The sequence below is a fragment of the Genypterus blacodes genome, unplaced genomic scaffold (assembly GCF_046128005.1).
Source record: "Genypterus blacodes isolate CSIRO-AG114 ecotype Tasmania unplaced genomic scaffold, CSIRO-AGI_Gbla_v1 ptg000058l_1, whole genome shotgun sequence".
NCBI classification, from domain to species: domain Eukaryota; kingdom Metazoa; phylum Chordata; class Actinopteri; order Ophidiiformes; family Ophidiidae; genus Genypterus; species Genypterus blacodes.
This window is the reverse complement of record NW_027466870.1, coordinates 6434982-6456753: the sequence shown is the minus strand read 5'-3', so window position 1 is coordinate 6456753 and position 21772 is coordinate 6434982. Positions and strand designations below refer to the sequence as shown.

The 21772-nt window shown below is 45.6% G+C and overlaps 3 protein-coding genes across 5 annotated transcripts; 1 reads left to right on the top strand and 2 right to left on the bottom strand.

Annotated features, from left to right (window-relative positions):
* Positions 1 to 4564: 4564 nt before the first annotated feature.
* Positions 4565 to 6932, bottom strand: mmachc (metabolism of cobalamin associated C). 2 transcript variants are annotated; one of them, XM_076152822.1, is made up of 5 exons: positions 6829 to 6932; positions 6517 to 6714; positions 6216 to 6368; positions 5946 to 6122; positions 4565 to 5565 (listed from the first exon to the last, which is right to left on the bottom strand). In XM_076152822.1, exons 1-5 carry the CDS (start codon positions 6916 to 6918, stop codon positions 5380 to 5382), a joined length of 804 nt encoding a protein of 267 aa, XP_076008937.1. In that variant the 5' UTR covers positions 6919 to 6932; the 3' UTR covers positions 4565 to 5379. The 2 variants fall into 2 exon arrangements, with proteins under 2 accessions (XP_076008937.1, XP_076008938.1); XM_076152823.1 differs by having other exon boundaries at positions 6216 to 6353.
* A 253-nt stretch (positions 6933 to 7185) lies between these two features.
* LOC143002639 (uncharacterized) lies at positions 7186 to 13673 on the top strand. 2 transcript variants are annotated; one of them, XR_012963810.1, is made up of 11 exons: positions 7186 to 7231; positions 8105 to 8181; positions 8540 to 8582; positions 8748 to 8911; positions 9001 to 9082; positions 9698 to 9869; positions 10082 to 10155; positions 10299 to 10375; positions 10479 to 10579; positions 10678 to 11047; positions 11779 to 13673. XR_012963810.1 is itself a non-coding variant. In XM_076152839.1 (10 exons), the coding sequence occupies exons 2-10, from the start codon at positions 8116 to 8118 to the stop codon at positions 10732 to 10734; spliced, it is 831 nt and encodes a 276-aa protein (XP_076008954.1). In that variant the 5' UTR covers positions 7186 to 7231; positions 8105 to 8115; the 3' UTR covers positions 10735 to 10849. The 2 variants fall into 2 exon arrangements, 1 of the variants encoding a protein (XP_076008954.1); XM_076152839.1 differs by lacking the exon at positions 11779 to 13673 and having other exon boundaries at positions 10299 to 10370; positions 10678 to 10849.
* A 144-nt stretch (positions 13674 to 13817) lies between these two features.
* Positions 13818 to 21505, bottom strand: LOC143003085 (uncharacterized). Its single transcript, XM_076153584.1, has 5 exons — positions 21124 to 21505; positions 18994 to 19281; positions 17359 to 17886; positions 15742 to 15899; positions 13818 to 15570 (listed from the first exon to the last, which is right to left on the bottom strand). The coding sequence occupies exons 1-5, from the start codon at positions 21191 to 21193 to the stop codon at positions 15526 to 15528; spliced, it is 1089 nt and encodes a 362-aa protein (XP_076009699.1). The 5' UTR covers positions 21194 to 21505; the 3' UTR covers positions 13818 to 15525.
* Positions 21506 to 21772: the final 267 nt, after the last annotated feature.

The window sequence follows — 21772 nt, the reverse complement described above, 5'->3', positions numbered from 1 at the left end:
AGGAAGGAGCAAAGACTCTGTAGGAGAAAAGTCGGTCGGAATGATGTGGAAATCTGCTTGAGGAAGAGTTGGAAGATGTTTATGTTCCAGTTCTGACCTACAACTCTTGATTAAAACCTATGCAAGTCCTGTCTCTCCTCTGCTGACCAGCTGCTTAATGCCTAATAGCACTGCACATTCTGCATTTCATCCATTTATTGACATTTATAAGTATTTATAAACAGATCTAGGAGTTCAAACATTGCTGCCCACTTTTTTTATTCAGTGTTTGTATGAGAATCTATGTGTATTGTACATTTTGCTGTAAACTGTCATATGCAATTGCCCTTTTTCGGGATTAATAAAGTCGACTTAAATCATGAACAATGAGGAGGTACAATGATTAACAGTCTAATCCAGCTATTCACCCAGCTCCTTAGTGAGTTTTATCCAGTGTCAGTAAAAGTTGAGCCTCTGATTTTAGTTCCAAAAATAGTGCAATGGTTATGAACTGACATGCTCCTACTTGTTAAAAGAGTTCATAGTTAACTCTTAATGCTAGACCAATAAGTTCAAAGTATAATGCTGGAGAGATAGTAGGAGATAGTTTACTCATTTTTGGGGGCGGAGCTTATGTTTGGTCCCTCAAATGAAGCAATATCCATGGCTTTGTCTCACACTATTAGAATAAGCAGAAATAGTGTGTATGGTTGTGTACGGAGCAGTTAGTGGATCTTAAGCAACACAATCGTGTCTCACAGGACCGAAAGTCTCCTTAAGAGATGAGCAGCAGAGTGTGAGCGTCGTTAATCAGTTTGTTTGCTATCCTTGACGCAGTTTTAGTGCATTTCTACCGAAAGGGTTAAATGTATCATGTTCTCAGGGGTATGAAACTAATCTAAAATGGTGGAACCTTAGCCTAATCCCTCCACCTGCCTCACTGCTCTTTGATGACGAGCTTATACTGGAGACGAGGAGGTGTCAGGTGAATGTGCTAATGAGAGTTCCATGAGGATAAAGTGGGATAACGCTGTTGTTTCACTATCAGGATGGAAACACAACGCTGCTTAATAACAACTCTGTGAATTTCATACTCATCTCATTCCATTTGTATCAAGGAGCCATTTTGAACCATGTCAAGCTTCCAGCGATTTCTGCTCTATGCATCTCTGTTTGCTCTGTCGCTGCCCGCTGCACATGTTGGCTCCTTAATCAGGAGGATGAGTGTTGGGTGTGCGTGCGACTGAATGATGGGCAATAGTTGAACGCTTGTGTTACTCCCATATGACTGTACGAGCTGGGTGCTGGCATGGGCATGTGTGTGTGTGTGTGTGTGTGTGTGTGTGTGTGTGTGTGTGTGTGTGTGTGTGTGTGTGTGTGTCCATGCCTGTGGGAACAGTAGATGACGACCATTACCCAGGAAACAGAACAAAGAGTTGTAACTTTAGTATAGATGTGTTTTTCTTATATATTAAATGCATTTAATGATGTTTTTGTTTGGGGTGTGTGTGTGTAGATGAGAGGGATTTCCAGTTTAATCGCCTGGCTGCGTCTGATAATGAGATAATTTGAGACCCTTCCCATCTTTGATTGGCCACTCCCCCCTCCCCCCGGCCGCTCCACTGGCCCGAGCAACAACAGTCATCAACCTCTGCAGGGGCGATGCTGAGGCATGTGACTGGTTCATTATGCTAATCCAAGAAACTGATAAGGAGACAGTTTTAAAAATGTAAATCTGACACACACGCATACATGCAGAGACATACACACACACGCTGAGCAGTGTGTTTGAGAACAAGAGAGGCTGATTCTCTCACAATAATCACCCCAAAAACAGATTACCTTCTTTACTATTTCTAATGAATTTCTATACATAGAAGTCAACACGACACAACTTTACATCACTGGGCGTCTGTCTCCCCCCCTCCCCCTGCTGTGTTGCTGGTGTGCTGCTGGCCTTTCCCCTGCCTTCTTGTTCACTGATGTCTGTAGGCGGATAACGCTGCTTCACTGATCCACAACTCATGAAACGCCACTCGTCATCTCTCATCACCACTCATCGCCTTTCTCCTCTTTTTTCTCTCTCTCTCTTTTTCATCTTTGCCTAAAACTGTCTCAGCGATGGATCCATCCCTCTGTGCAGATACTGAGCTTCACTGTACGCTCCACTGTGTTCCCTGTTTAGGATGACAGCACCCAGCTAATGTTGTTTATGTTCACGTTTTCTCTTTCTAATGTGATTTTTTAAAGGATACCACATAAAGATATTCATTCAAAATGTATTTTTGTTTGTTGTTTGTTGATAACTTTTTGCCCATTTGTGCCTAAATACATTTGACCCGACTTTAATTTTGTTCTAATTTCTATCAATGAGAAGGAGTCATGATTGGAGGACTACTCGGACTTGGCAGAGGTATGCACCCTCTGAGTGTCTTCTAGTCTTTTCCTATGGTCTCTTATTACTTCCTTTAGGCTGTTCAATGCACCATGACCTAAATCTAAGAGTTTTTGTGTGTGTGCATCATGCATAGCTCTGCATCTGTGATATGTTGTTTATCACATAGGTGCAGGAATTCTCTGGTAGTTTGCTTGGTTTCTTTTTAAACCCAGTATCTCTCAAAACTTTGTCAGACCAGCTGAAATCCAAACTACCTCTGCAGTCCTGCAGAAACTCGGAGGGCTTGGCTGTGCTGCTCTGCCTGCCAGAACTGCTGCACTGAGAAACTGCATTGGGGAGACTCATGTCAGAGAGAGAGAGAGGGAGAGGGAGAGGGAGAGAGAGAGCGAGCGCGAGAGCGAGAGAGGGAGAGAGAGAGAGAGAGAAAGAGAGAGAGAGTACTAGATACTTAATAAAGTATCTAGAGAGAGAGAGAGAGAGAGGGAGAGAGAAATTGATAATCAGAATACCCTTGCTCACCTCTTGTTTCCCTCCCTCACCCTTCTGCACCCCCCCCTTCCCCATGTCTTACTGCCTCATCTCCGACTTGCACCTGAATTTTCCTCCTCTGTATATGAATGAATTCCCAGCTGCAGCTGCTGAGCCAGGCTGTACTCACACACGCACACGGAGGACAAAATGCTATCAAGCCTCTCACCCACAAGACAAACCCAAACACCTTCATATACTTAGAGATGATTGGCTTCTCAAACAGTGGGGTTTATCCACTACTTATCCTATCATCATATCCCTGTATGTACCCAGATGTGTGAGTATGAGGATTGAAAGTGATCACAGAAGGAAGGAATTCACAAAGATTTAAAGGACTGAAGGAGGAAAAACTGCTAAATCTGCATTCCTCTGACAGACTCCTGTGCCAGTTTGATGCTGGTCTGGTGCCAAATGCATTTCCCATGATAGAATTATGTTTTATTGGCTGTTCAATGATAGAAAAAAGAGTATTTAAATGCTGTTTTAAAGACTGTGTCGTAATCATTAATGTCATCAAATACATTTTAAAGCTAACAGTGCCGTAATCTGGATGTGACATTAAGGTTGGAATGAAGAGCTTGTGCAGTGAGTGGACTTCAGAGGAAGCAAGAGGAGCCGAGGAAGAGAGGTGGGATAACGCAACAGAGGAGGGGGATACGAGAGAAATGGAGAATCTGTGGGAGTATAATTAACTCCATGGTCTGCCTCTCTGCAGGCCTGCGGCATACTGCTCTGAAATGCTGATTCAGTACACAGATAGAATAGGACGGAGGAAAGGGGCTGAGGAGAGAGGGGTGCAGTGGGAGAGAGAGAAGGGGGAGAGAGAGAGAGAGAGAGAGAGAGAGAGAGAGAGAGAGAGAGAGAGAGAGAACCCGTAGAAAAAGTTGTCAATTTTGTTCCTGTAATCACAAAGGAAGGAAGAAATGAGAAAATTATGACAGCAGGAGCCATTAAGTAAACTACACTTAAATGCAGGAAACACAATGGAAGATCAACTAGTTCGGTCCATTCATGAAACACTTATATTGAGCAGAGTGCGCACTCAGTTTACTCAGCGAGGCAGGAGGCAGGACAGGAGGCATCTGCGTAGTCAGTCTGAAGGGCAGCAGCCTGCGCCATCAGCAGGAGAATAGGGACATCTAGCGGTGAGAATAGGGAAGTGAACGCCACTGGAGATGAACTGCAGAGCGGATGACGCCACATTCCCCTTGAGGCCGCACGTTTTGGTTTGCATAACATAAAGTGTACAGAATATTATATGTGAACCAGTTCAAAGTGAGGAGGTCAATTTAACTCTTTACTGTACGAGAGGAGCCGCTCAGTGCTGCTGCCTGCTGGTTGTATGTAAACAGACTATCGTATGCATGGCAGGCAGAGTTCATCCTGGGTCAGTGTCACTGCAGGAGGTGCCGACCCAGTGACAGAGGTTAGTTACAGTTTAACACCAGTCACTGTGTCAGCGTGCTGACAGACTGAGGCTCATCTATACTGCAGGCTCGGCTCAGCTCAAGTTTACCAGGTATATTCAGATACACAGGCAGATGAACAGATACCAACATGTATAATATCACACCATGTGCAAGCTACAGTTGTATTCATTATTCATATTTGACCGATTCACAGAAACAGAAACATACTGGAGACATGTGTTGGTGCAAACCATCAGTTTAATGGTTTACTGCTCATTCAGCAGCTTTCTCCATCTGCTTGCATCAAACATTGACAAGCAAGAATGAATGAAAGGACCAAACAAGCTGAGCTTAGCTTTAACAACAGGAGAAAAAAATGTATGAACAGAAATCATTGATTCTTTCATTTGTCAGTTTTCCATCGCAACCCCAGCTTATCCTTACAAAGTCAGCTGTTCTTAAAATAAATAAAATAAAAGCCCACAAATATAAAGTCCCTGCAAAAACGTAGTAGTAGTATTTAGTCTGCATGCTACTATGTAGTGTAGTACAAACAATAACAATCATTTGCAGTATAAGGCACATTAACCAATAATACAAACGTGACAGAACAAAAATGTTTTCCCTGTTTTGTGAGGACGGATATTCAAGTGCAGCCGATTTTTAGCCCCTTCTTGTCCACAGACATCAAGAGAAACACCTGCTGGAGCCTTTGGATTCAAGCAGACTCTACAAACTCAAACATCTCCAACATCAATGTCCAAAAGAGAAACACACTTCTTTGGCTCGGACATTTTCCAGTCTTCTATAACTGCAGGCCAACTTAAAACATGAATAGCATTAATATCCTTTCCCAAATACAACATTTCATTCACTTCATTTAAACGCATAACTTGATATAGCTTTCAAAAGTAGTGTACACATATGGAGTAGAAGGTATCTTGTGTAACATTAAATATCTTTTAGCTTGAGCCCACTGGCAGCAGGTAAATGCAAAGGTTAGAAAGGAGGAGTGGTTTGCGTGCAGTGGGGGGTGGGGGGGCAAGAACGCTTCATCCTCTTTCAGCCATGTCCGCCCACCTTCGTCTCCTCGTCAGAGCCGGCGTTAGGCTCGTCCTCATCCTCCGGTATGTCGAAACCCCAGCTCCTGAGCAGATCGAAACGCTTGGCAGGGCGAAGAAGAAAGTAGTCCTGCTGTCTCTGGGAGTAGGTCTGGTCTACAGGGATGATATCTCTGTAGCTTCCATCCTGATGACACAAATAAAGAGATTTAACAGTCAAATAAAACAACAAAAAAGAGACTGTGCACTATGAGTACAACTTAATCCTTCAAGATAAGCTTGAATACACAGCTAATTATCAGTTTTCTGGTGCTGTGATGATCCTGTGCCATCATGAAAGGGAATGTTTAAGCACAGAATTCACCATTTACTGTCATCTCCCTATCTACAGGGCAGACTCGGGGCTAAACTGGTCTCAGCAGGGAGCCCATGGGACAATAGATCCTTTACCAGACGGGGGTCTGTTATCTAAAGGCCATGCACTAGGAGGTCTGGGACATGAAACAGTTTGTGACCCACTGATCTCCATTCATTGTGAGACCAACAGAGATGGCTGAGGTCCTGTACCTGCCAGCGAAGGTTAAAAGCCTCCAGCAGCTGTATTCTGTCCTCCCTGGAGGACACGCAGTCAATGGGGACAGGCTGTACCAGTTCAGGGCCCGCCACCACTCCGTCAAACACCAGAAGGGCTCTGATAGCGAACCAGCCCCCAAAACGTGGATGTATACACACACCATACATCTTCTGTGGGAGAAAAGAGGAAGATGCACACTGAAGGCGAGGAGACAATGAGGAATTATACTCAAACACACACACATAAATAAACAAATATAACACCTTTTTCCCCCAGGGTTGGTCTATGACATCATCCTGTCTGTAGTAGTAAGCAGCTCCAGCCATGTGGGCGGCAGTCTGAGCCAGGAACTTAGGCAACTTGGTGGGCAGCATCTCATAGTCATAGCTGATATCCACCTTCTGCTCTGGAAAACACTACAACACCATAAATGACCTCATACTGCCTCAGATCCTTACTGATGTGTACTTCATGTTTCTAACTTGTCAACAGGACCACTATAACAAGTCACCATCACCACCACCACCATCATCATCATCATCATCATCATCATCATCCACTCACCTGTGAGACTGCAGAGGTGATGGAGTGTTTGACACACTGGTCTATGGGGTCAGAGAACCTTTGGCAGCCACTCTGCTCCAGGAAAGGCAGGAAGGCCTGTTCAAACATATCCGGCGTGCTTAGGACCACCGCAGCCACGGTGTCTTCTGGGTAATTTATGCGCATTGAGGGCTCCAGCACAGAGTTATACCAGGCAACCTGTACCAGCATGGGGCCAGAATGTCAGACAACCTGCGTAGTGATGTGTTCAACTGCATTAAACTAAACTTTCGGAGCTTTTAAACCGACATGCATTTCAAACGCCCGTCATACCTTTAAAGGATGGACTTCAAATCCCTGTTTGGGTAAAAAGTCGTTTAGTAGTCCTGTTATCTTTTCCACGTCGGTCCCTGCAGACGCCATTGTTGTGTATGCGCAAATATAGAGAATTGCATTGTGGGATATGAAGTTCGGTTCGGTTTGTTATTTGAAGGTTTGACTTGTGTGGGTCAACAGTGATGTAATGACACTGTTGACCCACTGTTGATGGAAATTAATTTCAATTTTACAATAGAATACACAAAGCACTGAATGTCGTGGATAAAAACCTTATATTTTGACAAATTGTCATTTAACGAATTAACTACATTACCCAGAAGTCCCGTGGGGCTACGTTATACGTCATTACGCATCGTTATGGGCACCTGGATTTAAAACTGGACCGCAGTATTCCTCTGTAAGTAGCCTAGCTAACCCACGCATTTCTGCATTTTTTACCTCTCCGACACTACTTGTTGTCCCACCAGGCAAACAAATAACAATTATGTTTGAAACGAGACTTCGATATGTGTCCAAGTAACGCCGGCAGTCATTCAATGTTGTGCAAGTCAAGACGGCTGAAGGATCAGAAAAGTCACCGTGAAGCAGCTGCTAACTGGAATTAGCTTCGGTTACCATGACACCATAGCTCGCGCTGATGTGTTCAGGGCCTGCCAAGATTTAAACTTCAACATGAGCAGTTATGAAGCCTTTATGTGTTTATCAGTCGGTGTCCTTGAACATGTCCCGAATCACAGCCAGGTTAGGTAGCTTGTGCCGTGGAATGTCTCCATTAAGGGGATTTCCTCCTATTTCTTTATCTAATTGATAGTATTTGTCTGTATTTTGTGGCTGTAGGGGGCGCTGTGCAGTATGGGTTTAGTTTTAAACGTTTGTAACACCAACGTTGTGGTGTGTGTAAACGCTTTTATCCTATTGGTTACACAAACATAACTGAGTTCGGTGTGTAATATGTTTGTAATGCCCCTTAAGAGAGACTTTATTAAACTAGTAGTCTACACATTCTTATACGTCTTCACAACAGTCAGTAACTCCTGCTCTTTGCTTCACGTGATGTTCAGTCACGGTGTCACTTCATCACTCTGGGTGTGTTAGACAGTTAATGTTACCTGACCTACCAGCTTCTAAACACGTGTAGAGTTACAGCATCACTCTGCACAGTGACTACACAACGACGTTTGCATGAAGCTGCTACTCCTGATCCAGAATCCTGATTAACTGTCTGAGTTAAAGCTTTTATGATCATTCTCCTTCATGTCTGGCCTGCTAGTTTGACTCAGCATGAACTGGGACAGTCAGATGAGCTCCATACTGTCAGCCGCAGACAGCAGCGTGGCCAAGATGAGGGTGAGTTGATGTGGATCTTCTTCTCTTCATCGTCTCTTTTCCAATACTGGATGGAAAATCACACACAGGAACATTTGAAGATGGTAACCTGATGTTGTTTACCTCATGGAGCCTTGCACTTGGCATTAGTAAACAGTAATTAATGGACATGTCTGTAGATGGCACTGCAGCTTCACTAAGCAATTACATTCGTTTGCCAATTTATTAGGTACACTTGTAAAACATTATTCACCACATATCAGCAAGACTTTGATTCAACAACGTTCAATTTTGAGGTTTCAGTCCAAGGAAACACGACCACAAAATGCTTAATACAGTTTTGTGGCAGGGTATTGGATTATCTATAATGTGTCCACAGGAAAGACTGACATCACCGGGGAAATTTTCCAAAGGAGGAGAGGGTAAGTTAACTAGTACATGAGCTGCTTCTGGTTATGACAGAGAGGGGAAATTATTTCTGTGTGACTTCCATCCTTCCAGACCTCACCTCAGGATCAGAGGGCTGCTGGGATTTGTCAACATGTGTTTCCTTTAGGCTTGAGTGTGTACTTCCTCATCCTCCACAGATCTGTTTCCAGTAAGGGAGAGGATTCATGATTCAGATTTGGACAGACCTCCGGCCCTTCCTCCTCGTTCTCCCTTCCTCCTGCAGGCCTCTCCGTGCCACAGTCCTCATATACAGCGGGCCGACCTAGCAGCTCTTCAGACACAACTCCAAATGCAGAGCCAGGTGTGTGTTCACCATTCTTTCCTTGGTTTATGTCATTATTACATGGATGTCATCGCAGCAGATACAGAAATATGAATGTGTTCTTTCAGTCGATTGAGTCTCTCAACCAAAGACTCCGTGACATGGACAGAGAGAGACAGTCTCAACAGCACCACATCCAGATGCTGCAGGGTAATGGAGCAACACACACCGCACCTTACCTCTGTTTATACCAGGTCAAGCTGTCTTCTCACAAACAGAGCCACGCCCGACTCCTCTTATCTGATTCAACATTGCCTAACATGCTTATGCAGATAACGTTGTTACACTTTCAAGATGTTAAAGTTGCCACATTCGGCATTTTAACATGAGTTATTATTGCTTGAGAGTTGGCTGGGGGGTTGGAGTGTGTTTGGCACTGAGTTGAGTCAAACACATTTAGTTGTTACTGTAAATCCTGCCTCAGTACTTTCAGATTCAATTCCAAAATCAGGCCTTTCCTTTCTGCCTGTGACCTGCAGAGAGTCATTCATGCCAGGTAGATCCTCCCATCTGGGCTCCTGTAACTGGAGATCTTGGCACAGGCCGGGCCTCTTTATCTCCTCGCTCCCTCAACCGGTGCACAAAGGCTTCTAAAAGACTTTTACCACATTACTCCTCACCACTCACTGTGCCATGAGTGAATTAGCCTTCCTGCTTTTTGGGTACAGGCAGTTTATTTGTCTTCAAAATGACTGATTGAGCTCCATCCATGAGATTGGAACAGGAGAGAGACTCCCCCTTCACAGCTCTCCCTCTCTTCCCCAGAGGAGGTTCAGAGGCTGCGTGAAGACTCCAGAGAGAGGGACGAGGCCAAGAGGAGACAAAGTCCAGGAGCAGAGAGACGGATGGAGCAGTGGAGGAGAGAGGTCGGACGTGAGCTGAGCAGTCTGCGGGGACACATCACCAGAGCCACGTCGCTAGGCAACCTAGAGGAGAGGTGCATAGGTGTGGGGCAAGGGGGCGTTGTTACAGAATGACAGGATAATCGCTCCAGCTTCCTGTCTGACGCAGCAGTATTGACTCCTCACATGTTGTATTGGGCCAAACTTTGCTGCTAGAGAGGGGAGGACGTCTCCATCACGGGGGAGACGAGTATTTAAGAAGGACATGACAGGAAGGTGTCGCTTCACCGTGTTTCCTTTTTCACAGTTTCAGCTCAAAGCTCCATCGAGAGGAGCTGGAACAGCTGCGCAGAGAGGTGGAGCAACTGAAAACGCGGCTCAGTGAGTCACTTAAACACACATTGCGTGCGTCATGTCACAGACTCTACGGGACTGCACATGTCCCACACCGAGTGCTGGCCTGCAGAGCAGAGACAAGCACGGTCTTGCACACAACGTCTGTTCTTCTTTTCCCCCCTCGACAGGGAGACAGGAGGAGGATGCCTTCCTCCAGCAGGCGGAGAACAGAGAGACCAGGAGACAATATGAACGCAGCTGTAAGGTAAACGCACAATATGGCTCCTTTTGTGTGCTTGTGGTCCTCTTGTCTTCCCTCTCATCCCTGACCTGAGACCCTGGGTGTGTGTGTGTGTGTGTTTCCTCAGATGTTGGAGGAGCTCACAGATACCTACAGGACACACGGCACAGAGCTGGCCAAGGCTGTCTCGCAAGAATTCAACACACGGCAGGAAGTCCATCATATCAGGTACGTGTGTGTGCGTGTGTGTGTGTGTCTGTGTGCACGTTGGAGGTTTGTCTCTGGCGTCTCTGGGCCGCTTTGTCATTACTTGTCCTGGATAACAGATTAACTATGACACAACTGAAGGAGGACGTCATGAATCTTACCCTTGGAGGACATGAACCCATGCCTTTGCTGTCAACGTGCACCTCTGGCAAGTCTCCTCCTCCCTCTCTGCTTGTTGTTCTCACACACACAAAGACACACACACACACAATGTGATTAACCACTGAGCGGCTTGTCCCTTTTGTTCTTCTTCCTTGTTCACAGGTTTGGTTCCAGAGGCGGCACCAGGCCCGGTCCCTACCAGTCACAGGAGAGGGGTTAAAGTGGGAGCGAGGGAGCCGGACTCTGACTCTGAAGACTTCAGCCTCACCCCGAGCCTGGCAGAGGTCAGCTCGGACGACCTCTCATGGCTGGATGACAGAGACCCTGGTGAGATCAGGATACAACACACCAAAGGGAGAGCGGTCAGCTTCGTCCCGCTCCCATTGATGTTTTCAACTTATACAACACACACACACACACACACACACCAAGTGGTGAGCAGGGCACCAGATGAGCACAGAGTGGGTGAAGGTTTCAGCAGGATGGAAAGTGTAGTTTCCCTCCTCCCCTCCCCCTCACATCTGGATCAGTGTCCTGTGTGATTCACTCCAGCAGATCTGAGTCACCGGAGCATCGAGTGCTCGTCTGTGTTTAACATATCTGGGCACTGGGTGAGGAGGTGCCATGATAAAAACCAACAAAGACAGAGGGGGGGGGGGGTGAGTGGAGATGCGCAACCACTGAGCAGAGTGAGTGTGCATGTGTGTGTGTGTGAGCTGACATGCAGAGATCACAAGCTGAGGTTGATGTTCCCACAAGAGATTATAATCTCTAAATGTTTCCCAGAGTGATTTGTGCAGCTAGGCTAATGTGGTGATTGTACACACACACACACACACACACACACACACACACACACACAACCTTACATGCTGTTGCACTTTGTTATCGGAAAACATTTGAATCTTTTCCAAACTAATCCCACACAGTAATGCAGCCAAGAGCCACTCACTCAAACTCTCTCTCTCACACACACACACACACACACACACACACACACGCACGCGCAAACACACGCAGCATTTAATGACTCCTTCTCTTCTCTTCACCTCTGCCAGCTCTTCATCAAAACCCACGAGTGCGTCTGAGTGTTCAGTCCAGACGGAGTGACTTTCTCTGCCCAGGAAGTGATGTGGAGGACGATGAGGAGGAGGAGGAGGAGGAGGGGGCGGATGATGCTGATGGTGATCTCGATCTCCTTGATGAGGATCTCAACCCAAGCTTGGGATCTGATCTCAGTCTTCATGACCTCTAACATTATGAAAGGTTATGTTCTGTGATCTAAACAGGAGAAGCAGTCGTCAGGTCTCTGCTCCTCACAAACACCCTGAGATCATCAAACACACCTGCTTCAGTGTGATGTGTGATATATGACTCACACTATGAATTCTCCTTTAGCAGTGGGAAATATTGTGGAGTGTTTCTGTTGTAGCATAAGGGACTGTGTGTGTGTGTAGAGTCAGGACAGGTCATTGTGTCAGAGAGTTCCACTTCTGCAATTTCAGCAAACCGTTTTGTAAACGGACTCAACAGACTCGCTCTTTCTTGTCTAATGAATTGCTTGAACTCTGACACCTTCCTCACACCCCGACCCTCTGGTGCCAGAGTGTGTGTGTGTGTATGTGTGTATGAGCCTGTCGGTGTCTCTGCTCATCCACGCTTTGCTTTTCCTTCATGCAGTCGGTGACATCTGCTAGTGTGAAAAGGAGCAAACAGACAGATGGGAACTGGGATAGCTGGGAATTCTCTTTGAATAATCTGCTGTAAGTGTGTGCACATGTGCACACTAATAGTTTCCTGGGACAAACAGTTTGAGGAGGCAGCGAGCCATTAAGAGAGCCCAGACTCTGCCTCTCAGTCTTTCAGAGGCAAAGCTCAGAGGATGGGGAGGCTTTGAGCTGGCAACCTGCATCATCTGGGAGCAGGTGTGTGTGTGTGTGTGTGTGTGTGTGTGTGTGTGTGTGTGTGTGTGTGTGTGTGTGTGTGTGTGTGTGTGTGTGTGTGTGTGTGTGTGTGTGTGTGTGTGTGTGTGTGTGTGTGTGTGTGTGTGTGTGTGTGTGTGTGTGTGTGTGTGTGTGTGTGTGTGTGTGTGTGTGTGCGCTCTAAAAGTCTTCCACCATCCGTTGCACAGTGCTCTGCTTGTTGCCACACCCTGTCTGCCCACATTGCGCACACACACACACACAGTGACTGAGCTTTGTTCAGTGTGCCATTGATTTCCTCTCCAGTCAATCAAGAATTCAATACGTTTTAGCTTTGAAATTCTGATCATCCTACTGTACATGTGATGCTTCACCATGCAGGAGGACTAATGGCCTCTTAATGGGTTTGTCTTAACACTGTAAAGTACTCATTCAATGCAGAAGAGATCAGATGAGGGATGGAGTTTGATTCCCGGTAATGTAGCTGCATAGTGAAGTGAAATGAGGAACCATTAATGCTCACCTCCACACACACACACACACACACACACACACACACACACACACACACAGAGCTGAAGTCAGAGAGCAGTCCACGCTCCCTTCATAGCGTCATGTCTAACATGAGTCAGACTGTGCCAGGCTTGCTGTCATGCTCTTTAATATTTCAGCATCCAGCACAGACAGGATCGTCTCGCTGGTCCAAATAGCAGCAATAAAGAGCTCAAACACACACACACACACAGTACAGTATGTGGCACAGAGCAGTTAACAGTATTCTGTCTTGTATCAAGCTCTTCTTGTACCACTGGTAGCATTGTGATCCAAGAGACATTAATGGAGAAATGGCTGATGTATTAGTTAGTGAGACCAGATAATGAGTGATGAATCCGAGCCTTTCTACTGCAGTTTGATTGCCTTTGCCAAGTATTGTGCAGCCGCCTCGCTGTAAATAAATGTGTTGATTCACTTAAAGTTTCTGTAAAAAGAGATTTGTTTTGTGTCAAACAATAAAAGCCTGTGTAAACGTCTGAGGGGGGAGTGTGTGTGTGTGTGTGTGTGTGTGTGTGTGTGTGTGTGTGTGTGTGTGTGTGTGTGTCCCTCTGGTTACTCCTATAGGCTGGCCTGAAAGAAGTGCTCACAGTAAACCTCAGTCTGAAAGTACAGCCAGAGAGTGCAGAGGAAAATATCTTTAATCATAAAACACTAAGAGATCAGTTCATAATCCACGGCTGGCACCAAAGCCTGTTAATGTGAACAGGATACTTCAAGAAAGGGAACAATACAGGCCGGCACTGAGACACTGTTTAACACTGTAGCATCAGAAATCTGAACTTTTATCATTTATTACTGGACATAGTTACTCACAATTCAAATTAAACAGCAAATCATCTCAAGCATCGGCTCCAAATCCCCAGCATGGTTTAGATCAGGAGCCACCATGTTGTGTTAGTACACAGACTCGACTCCAAACAAAGAGGGACTGTGTTTATTTATTAGTGTGGGTCTGTTGTTCTGTATGTCTCTTCCACTTCCCTGCACACTGGCAGACTAAACATACAAGTAGTGATACACAGCACTGCTGGGGGAATTCATATGACCTTGTCTGTTGAGAACCATATGCAGTACAAAATGTTTCTGATAAAACTGAAAACAGCAACAAGGAATTTCCTAGAGTTGCACCTTGGATGTTGAACTCTCAGTAGTATGTACAATGCACAAGACAAGGCTGACATTGTAAGGAATGGCCACTAGCCATTTGAAGTCTGAAACTGTCATCTTTGAGTGACGGCTTCATGGTGAATTTGCTCAGGGCTAGACTACAAACTCAGGCAAGTCAGAGCAGCTATCCTGCAGCCCTGAGTGTGTGTGTGTGTGAGAGAGTGGGACCGGGAGTGTCTGCTCAATCTGGAAGTTAGTGGGACTGAATATGAGTGAAACTACAACATACAGTAAGATCTGATCCAACCCTGTGTAAGGCACTCTCTCCTGGACTACACACCCCAGGAAAGACACACACATAACAAACTACATGTATCAAACTCAAGCCTAAGGACAGCAGGACCTTCAACACAGAGACAAAGTAAAAAAAAACAACTCTTAAATACCCCGTCATACAAAACATAATGCACCTCTCACAAACTCATCCACGCACACACAGACAGCTATGCATGCACTTGTGCATGCGCACAAAGTTCTAGTTTCTATCTCTCACAAAAAGTATTTGTCAATTTTTCCACATAAAGTGCAACCTCATTTTAACACTATAATCAGGCCTCAGGCTGTGTTAAGCTCTCACAGATCAGCAGCAGGTATCTGGCTCTCCTGGGACAGATACTGAATTTGCTTTTACTACCACGCTTCCAAATGAACTGATTCTGGGAAATGTAAGCAGCGTCCCACAGGTAAAGAGTCTGACAGGACAGGAGGATTCTGTGTCAAGGCACGAGCCACTCCAGCGTGGATACAGCTGGTGATGCTGCTCCGTGCTGAGTCATGCTTATCTCATGACGACTATGGGGAACTTACGTTTATCACCCCTGGGGAAATCTAAATATATTACACAGCTCCCCCACCCACCCCTAAAAGAAACGTATGTGTGTAAAAGTGTCAGACTTTGCCTGATAAAAGACACCAGAATGGGGACCTCCAACTTGGGCAATATCTTCAATGTCCATAGCAACTTCCATCCAGCCTTCTACTTCATCTCAGTGGTCTGGATAAATGAAAGCAATAGGAGTGATACTTCCACAAAATTGCTTCCACCTACCCAGAGTGCTTTGCGTGTACCGATGGAAGAGAAGAAGACCAGGTTTGATGACAGAGGCACAGGCCTGGATAGAAGGCGAGTCTCGAGGAACCAGGAAATCTGGTTTGCCTCTGTTAGTAGCTGTACATGGATAAAGGTGTGTCCTCCATCATGTCATCCTACAGAAGAAGAAACAATGCAAAGCCTCTAATTATACATTTGTACGTACATAAACAGACATACAGACATTATGCGAGAGAGAATATTAGTTGTTTTTCTTTATAATACCAATTTAGAACTCATGAGGTCATACAGCTTCAGTATCTGACTACACATTGGTGCCCTCTTACCATCGGTAGGTCCTGGAGCCGACGGAACTCGGGTCGGTTGTCTCTTCTGCGCAGTTTGAGGAAGAGGAGCAGAGTGATGATGACAGCAGTTATGATGAAGGCTGACACCAGGCCGGCCAGAAGTGGGTCTAAGGTGGGAGAATCATGGGCAACGGTCGCTGAAACAGACATGAGGTAGAGTCAGGGGGGGACAGAATGTTCTCTATTAACATGTGATTGCTGATGATTCACTTTGAGAGTGATTTGCTTGACACTATGAACTTCTTAGTCTACTTAAACATACTAATGTCTCCAATATGTTTCCTTCCTTCTGTTGACTAAAGTTCCCTGTAAACTTGAAATAGACAACTTTCAGGTAAGAGATCTCAGAAAACTTTTATATTTGCTGAGGATCCTCTTTGTCAAACTTCATTCTTCCCAGTTTCACAAACAACAAAAGATCACACAACTAAGAGATGAATGTAGATGGAAGTTTTCAAACAACACCCAAATGACAAAACCAATCCCCAAAATGTCACTTTAGTTTGGCCCAGAATTAGAATTGGAGCGTCTCAAACTGGGGACTGGATCTAATAATAGACGCGGGTGTTACAGGATATGTAGCTGGGAACAGTGTGAGCAGTGTGCCAAGCTGGAATTTTCATCACGTAGCTCAGGACAGATATGTCAAACACAACATGGTGATGTTAAACTTGCCTGTACTTGAGCTCTCTGTTCAGCCAGTTAATGTATTTATATGGTAGCTTTCTCTACAACAGCTACAAAGTGCTTTAGAAAATGAAACCATAGAGAAGGAAAGTGAGTTTTGAGAGTGCTGCGTGGTATAAATCACAAGAATCAGCATTACTTAGGCCAAGTCTGTGTGGAAGTCTGTGTGCACTTCTGTGCTGGACAGATTATCGTACATATATATAGAAGTTGCTATGAGAGACTATGAGAGTCAAACTTTGATGTTTTTATATCTTCCCGTCCAAAGGATCAACAACCACAGAGCGGTGAATACTCCCAGTTCTCTAGCTAATGGAAAGAGGCAACGTGCCAAGCCTGAACTAATAAAACCACAGAGCCACAGACGCAGGGGGAGAATTTATGATATTTTAGCTTGATTCAACCCGGCCAGTCAGCTAAGGGCACTTTATCAGTTTTCTTCTATGTTTGCAAAGGCGGTGGAGGAAACGGCCTCTCACTGGGAATGGGAAAGGTGTCAAAATAATATTTATAAGTGTATATGTACAGACTGTATGGATCCATAAATAAGGTGGCAGACAAGAGAGGGAGAAGCAGAGGGTCTTCAAGAGTCCAGCGTCCCATGACCGCCTCTGTCCCTGTCCCACACAGAGCAATGATTGTGGGTTGCTTGGTGGTGACAGTGCTTGTACAAAGTAGCAGACGGGGGTGTGTCTGTGTGTGTGAGTGTGTGTTTGTGTGTGTGTGTTCGGGTGTGTTTGGACTCGCGATTGTTTATCTGTGTAGCAGCAAGGTCTGGCTTGTGCAAGAAAACAAAGAACAGCGTCGCCTTTGTTGTTACTCCAATTCAGTTCAGGCTATGTCAATATCCTGGCAGCGAAACGTCCTGAGCTAATTCATGTAGCGACACAGAAAACGTTACGCACTTACCATCGCCTCCCACGGTGAGCTGAGATGGGATGTCGACATGGGCCTTGGCCTGGGCGGGGGGGCTGCTGGGCGGGGTGAGTGTGGGGTGGGCTACAGTGGAGACCTGGGGCTCTACAGCGGAATGTGAAGTGGTTTGGGGTGGCTGGGGGTTGGGGGGCTCTGGATCGGAGCTGGGACTGGATGTTGAGCTGGATTGGGTGCTCACGGTAGTAAGAGTCTCTGAGTTGGGGGGGAGCGGTTCGCCCGCAGGCTGGAGCGCCGGCGTAGAGGTGGGTGAGTGTGTTTGGAGGGGAGTTGTGTGTGGCAGGTCAGGCTGCGGCGTGCCTGAGGGTTGTGTGGTGGAAAGGTTCGGTGCGGGGTCTGCGGGGGCCGTGTGTGCGGGGCTGGACGTGGCAGTGGTGGCAGCTGGAAAGGGCGAGGCAGAGGTGTTGTTCTCAGAGGGGAGAATCGAGGGCACAGCTTTCAGCTGATTCGTCAGGTTCTCATTTCCAAGTAAAGGAGGGAGGGTGGGAAGGTCGGCGGTCGAAGCTACAGAGAGAGAGAGAGACATAAAGAAGCATTCAGACAGGGATCATCAAGATAATTCTAAATAAAGATTTTTGTTACCAGGGTGAAGAGAACGCACATGATCATCATGCATCACTACCTGATGTGCTCAGACTTAATATGCACGTTTGAAGTGTCATAAAAATGTGTCGGACGACGACGACGTGAAGACGGAAGGAAAAAGTCACAAAGCAGATCGGGTGTCTGAAAAAACAAGTTTGTTCTACGAGTCTGATGTGTGAAGCAACACCGGTGTGGGTGTGTGAGTATGTGAATGAGAGAGAGAGAGAGAGAGGGAGAGATAGAGAGAGAGAGACGGAGAGAGAGAGACGGAGAGAGAGAGAGAGAGAGAGTGAGTCTGGGGAGGAGCATTACTCTTCTACCTTTCTCACCCCCTTGTGAAAAGTCACACTGCATTTAATCATGTCACTTCTGTCTCTAACGCCGTCCAAATCTTTCCAAACCCTGCAGACGCTCATCACACCTTATTGAATCCACGCTGTCATACAGAATACATTTGCCTTCATTTCCTCTCATCTTACCTTCTTTAACACTGAATACATTTAATTGAATTTAATATGTCTTTTGCACAGAAGTCATAATATTTAGTTTAATTGCTAGAGAAGTTATCATTGATTATAACTCTTTGAGGTATTTGATTGAAATGAAAGCTGTATAGGAGTGAATAAGGATGAGACCCCAGCATTTAAATGAATCCATCTCTGGTCTTTTCTCCGACCAGACAAAGGGTCTCTGCCCCTGTGTGAGGGTGTGTGTGTGTGTGATATGGCTGTCAGCACTTGTAACCCTGTCACAGTGTGTCTATTCACTCTGTGTCCCAGTTCTGGACCTGAAGAACAGAGATAACAACTTTGTTAAATATAGCTGGTAACCTCGGAGCCACCTGCTGCTGCAGAGCTTCCTACTGAGGTCTTCTGAGCAGTAACAACACTTCCCCACAGGCAAACTTCAAACAGAGACAGGAACAATAAGAAGTATTCTCTTGCCTTTGTTCGTATATTCCTAACATCTTCACTCAGTGACTCGCGGCTCGGTGAGGAAGCTTTGTCGTAGTGATTAGAGTGTTACCTTGCTCCTGGTTTGCCTGGGTTGCTGTGTTTGAATGTGGGATTATGGGCGTCACAGAGCCAGATCCTCCAGCTGGGACTGTACTGCTGCTGCTGCTAATACTGCTGCTGCTGCTGCTGCTGTCACTGACGCCGGTGTTTTTGTTGGTCGTGTCTAGGCTGTCCAGTGGAGCAGTTCCATTGTGGGGGTCCAGGTGAGGACCAGTTGAAGGCACTGCAGTCTGGGAATCTAGAACAGGGTCAGGGCCCAAAGTAACAGGGCTGTTTGAGACAGCTGTGTCGTCTTCACCTTTAAGGGGCGAAAGCACAAGTGAGAATGTCAAGAGAAGAAACTTTGACTGGATTTTATTTACACAATACTGGCAAACTGGTATGCAAAAAGTGCGGACAGGCTACAAAACAAAGGCCAAGGATCTTTAACAGGACATTTTACTTCATCAATAATCATTTGTATTATCAGTTTAAACGTTCCTTATTCCACATAACAGTGTACTTAGTCATTTTTGGTTTCCGTTGAAGCTCCAAACCCTCTCTTCCTCCCTCAGGTCTTCATCTCACTGTATAAATCTACTTCCTCCTCTACCTGCTTCCCTTTGATGAAAACCAGAGCCCCACTGTAATGTAACGTAATGTCATTACCGCTCAGTAACACGCTGCCATGGTGCCTTTGATTAGCTTCATAATCACTCAAACAGCTCATCAACACACAGATACAGAGAGTGAGAGGGGAAAGAGAGAGTGAGAGAGTGAGTGGAGTGAGGGATGTGTTTGAAGTGATAGAAAAACAGATGGAGACAGAAATAGGCAGAGGTGCTCCATATTACAGGTTGTGTTCCTGTTTTGTGTGTGTGTGTGTGTGTGTGTGTAAAGGAGATATATGAAGAGTGACAGTGTTTGTATTGTTGCACACTCCTCTCTCCAGACATCACAGGGCCTTCAGGTCAACACCAAGTGCACCTGGGGAAATAGCTCCTTCTCACTTTTTGACCCCGGCAGTCACATGGACAGCCAACCGTTTTCCTAAGCGCAGCTGTTTACTTCAACTCTCCACCCTGTTGTTTTTCAGACCATATTTTACTCTGAGTGCTTCTATAAAAACTCGGGCCATCATTATGTGCGTAACAACTGTTTATACAGCACATTGCTTGAGGTCATTTCAGAGAAAACCTCAGCCAGATGAACTGATTTTCACTTTAAGTGGAGCGGAAAAGGTGAAGAGTGAAACTACTGTCAGGACTGCAGATGTTTATAGGCCGATACTTTGTTATGTCTAGCTGTCTCCAATATCTGATCTTATTTTCTGCTCCAAGCTTTTATTATGGAGCTTGTTACTGTATACACTCATGCTGCACAGGGTATTGTCCAGGCCTAAATAAGGTCTGGTACAGTAAAAAATGAGCCTGCTAACCTGACACCGCTATTAAATGTGATCACATCCCACAATGTGAAACCAGTCAGCAGGAAACCGCAGAGATGTGTCATTAATCAGGACTACCTCTGCTCATTTGCAACCAATAAATGAGCCTACAGTGGAGCCACACTCTTTTCTACTCATTTGAATTTCAGCTTGAGGAGCCACTGTGATCACAGCTCGGCCCAATAAAATCTTTTCAAATGTCAATAGCCTTTAAACATGACAGGCGGGGGACTGAAAGAAAGGGAGAGAGAAGATGAGAGGATAAAGTGTGTGAGACAGGTAGGAGAGAAAGGGGAAGAGCAGAACAAGAGGTGTGAGGGGAATAAATGTAAAAGCAGCAGAAAAAGGGAAGGAGGAAGAAGAGGGGAGGAGGGGGAAGGGGGGGAGATAAAGGTGTGATGCTGTTTCAACAGACAGCAAGGAAGGAAGGGAACGAGAAGTAATGCAATACTTCAAATAGATTGTTACAAAAACATTACGTTACTATGGGGAAACAAAGTTCTTACTGTAACTCTAACTGTTACATCGATTGAGGTTAGTGTGTGTGCGTGTGCGCGCGTGTGAGTGTGAGTGTGCGTGCGTGCGAGAAAGATTGTGAAAGAACTACAAAGAGAGACTGGTGATAATGTCAAACACAGAATAATATTAACATGACAATAACACCGGAAACGCCCGAAAGCTATAAGCAGAAACATAAACAGAGTTACTACCCACCTTGTTCAGAGGATCCTAAGTTAATGAGCAGCAGGACAAAAAAGGCAACTCGTAGTTTGATCTCCATCATCTCTCTCTCTCTCTCTTTGGGCTACGGAAGAAAATAACCAAACAAATCCTGTCGGCTGTCCAGTTGTCTCGATGTCCCCGTCCGATCACAAACTCAGAGTAGTTAGACAGTCCGAGCGGCAAAGCGAAGCGGCAGCAAATCTGTCCTGTCCCTCTGTACTGCAGGCAAACAGCGCTCTGCCAATGCATGCGTGGCTGGAGAGGGGACGACTGCGTCTCTCTCTCTCTCTCTCTCTCTCTCTCTCTCTCTCTCTCTCTCTCTCTCTCTCTCAGAAGCAGTGCCACGTGTTCCCTCTTCAAAACAGACACCGTGTGTGTGTCTGTCTGTGACACACACTGACCCACACAGCACTGTACAGTGTACACATACAAAGGAAAGAACAGGATTAGAACAGCTATTATAACGTAAAACACTGAAGGACCAAAAGGGGCATTTTATACTTTTACGTGTGATCAAATAATCCATCGTGACATATTTGGATATGAAAATGTTAGTTGTGTAACTTCAGGGACCTTTGGTAAATCATCTTATTAATGCCCCGAATGATCTGACGCATCCCAAATTGAATGACGTACCAAA

Excerpts from the sequence above, each read along its gene's own strand:
- LOC143003085 (XM_076153584.1), bottom strand. The coding sequence starts at position 21,193 with ATGATGGAGATCAAACTACGAGTTGCCTTTTTTGTCCTGCTGCTCATT. Across the intron at positions 19,282-21,123 it reads CTTAGGATCCTCTGAACAAG|GTGAAGACGACACAGCTGTC; the intron begins GTGGGTAGTAAC and ends CGCCCCTTAAAG. Across the intron at positions 15,571-15,741 it reads GGCTCCAGGACCTACCGATG|GATGACATGATGGAGGACAC; the intron begins GTAAGAGGGCAC and ends CTTCTTCTGTAG.
- mmachc (XM_076152822.1), bottom strand. The coding sequence starts at position 6,918 with ATGGCGTCTGCAGGGACCGACGTGGAAAAGATAACAGGACTACTAAAC. Across the intron at positions 6,715-6,828 it reads TTGAAGTCCATCCTTTAAAG|GTTGCCTGGTATAACTCTGT; the intron begins GTATGACGGGCG and ends ATGCTGGTACAG. Across the intron at positions 6,123-6,215 it reads ACCAACCCTGGGGGAAAAAG|AAGATGTATGGTGTGTGTAT; the intron begins GTGTTATATTTG and ends TTTCTCCCACAG.
- LOC143002639 (XM_076152839.1), top strand. The coding sequence starts at position 8,116 with ATGAACTGGGACAGTCAGATGAGCTCCATACTGTCAGCCGCAGACAGC. Across the intron at positions 9,083-9,697 it reads CCACATCCAGATGCTGCAGG|AGGAGGTTCAGAGGCTGCGT; the intron begins GTAATGGAGCAA and ends TCTCTTCCCCAG. Across the intron at positions 10,156-10,298 it reads GCAACTGAAAACGCGGCTCA|GGAGACAGGAGGAGGATGCC; the intron begins GTGAGTCACTTA and ends CCCCCTCGACAG.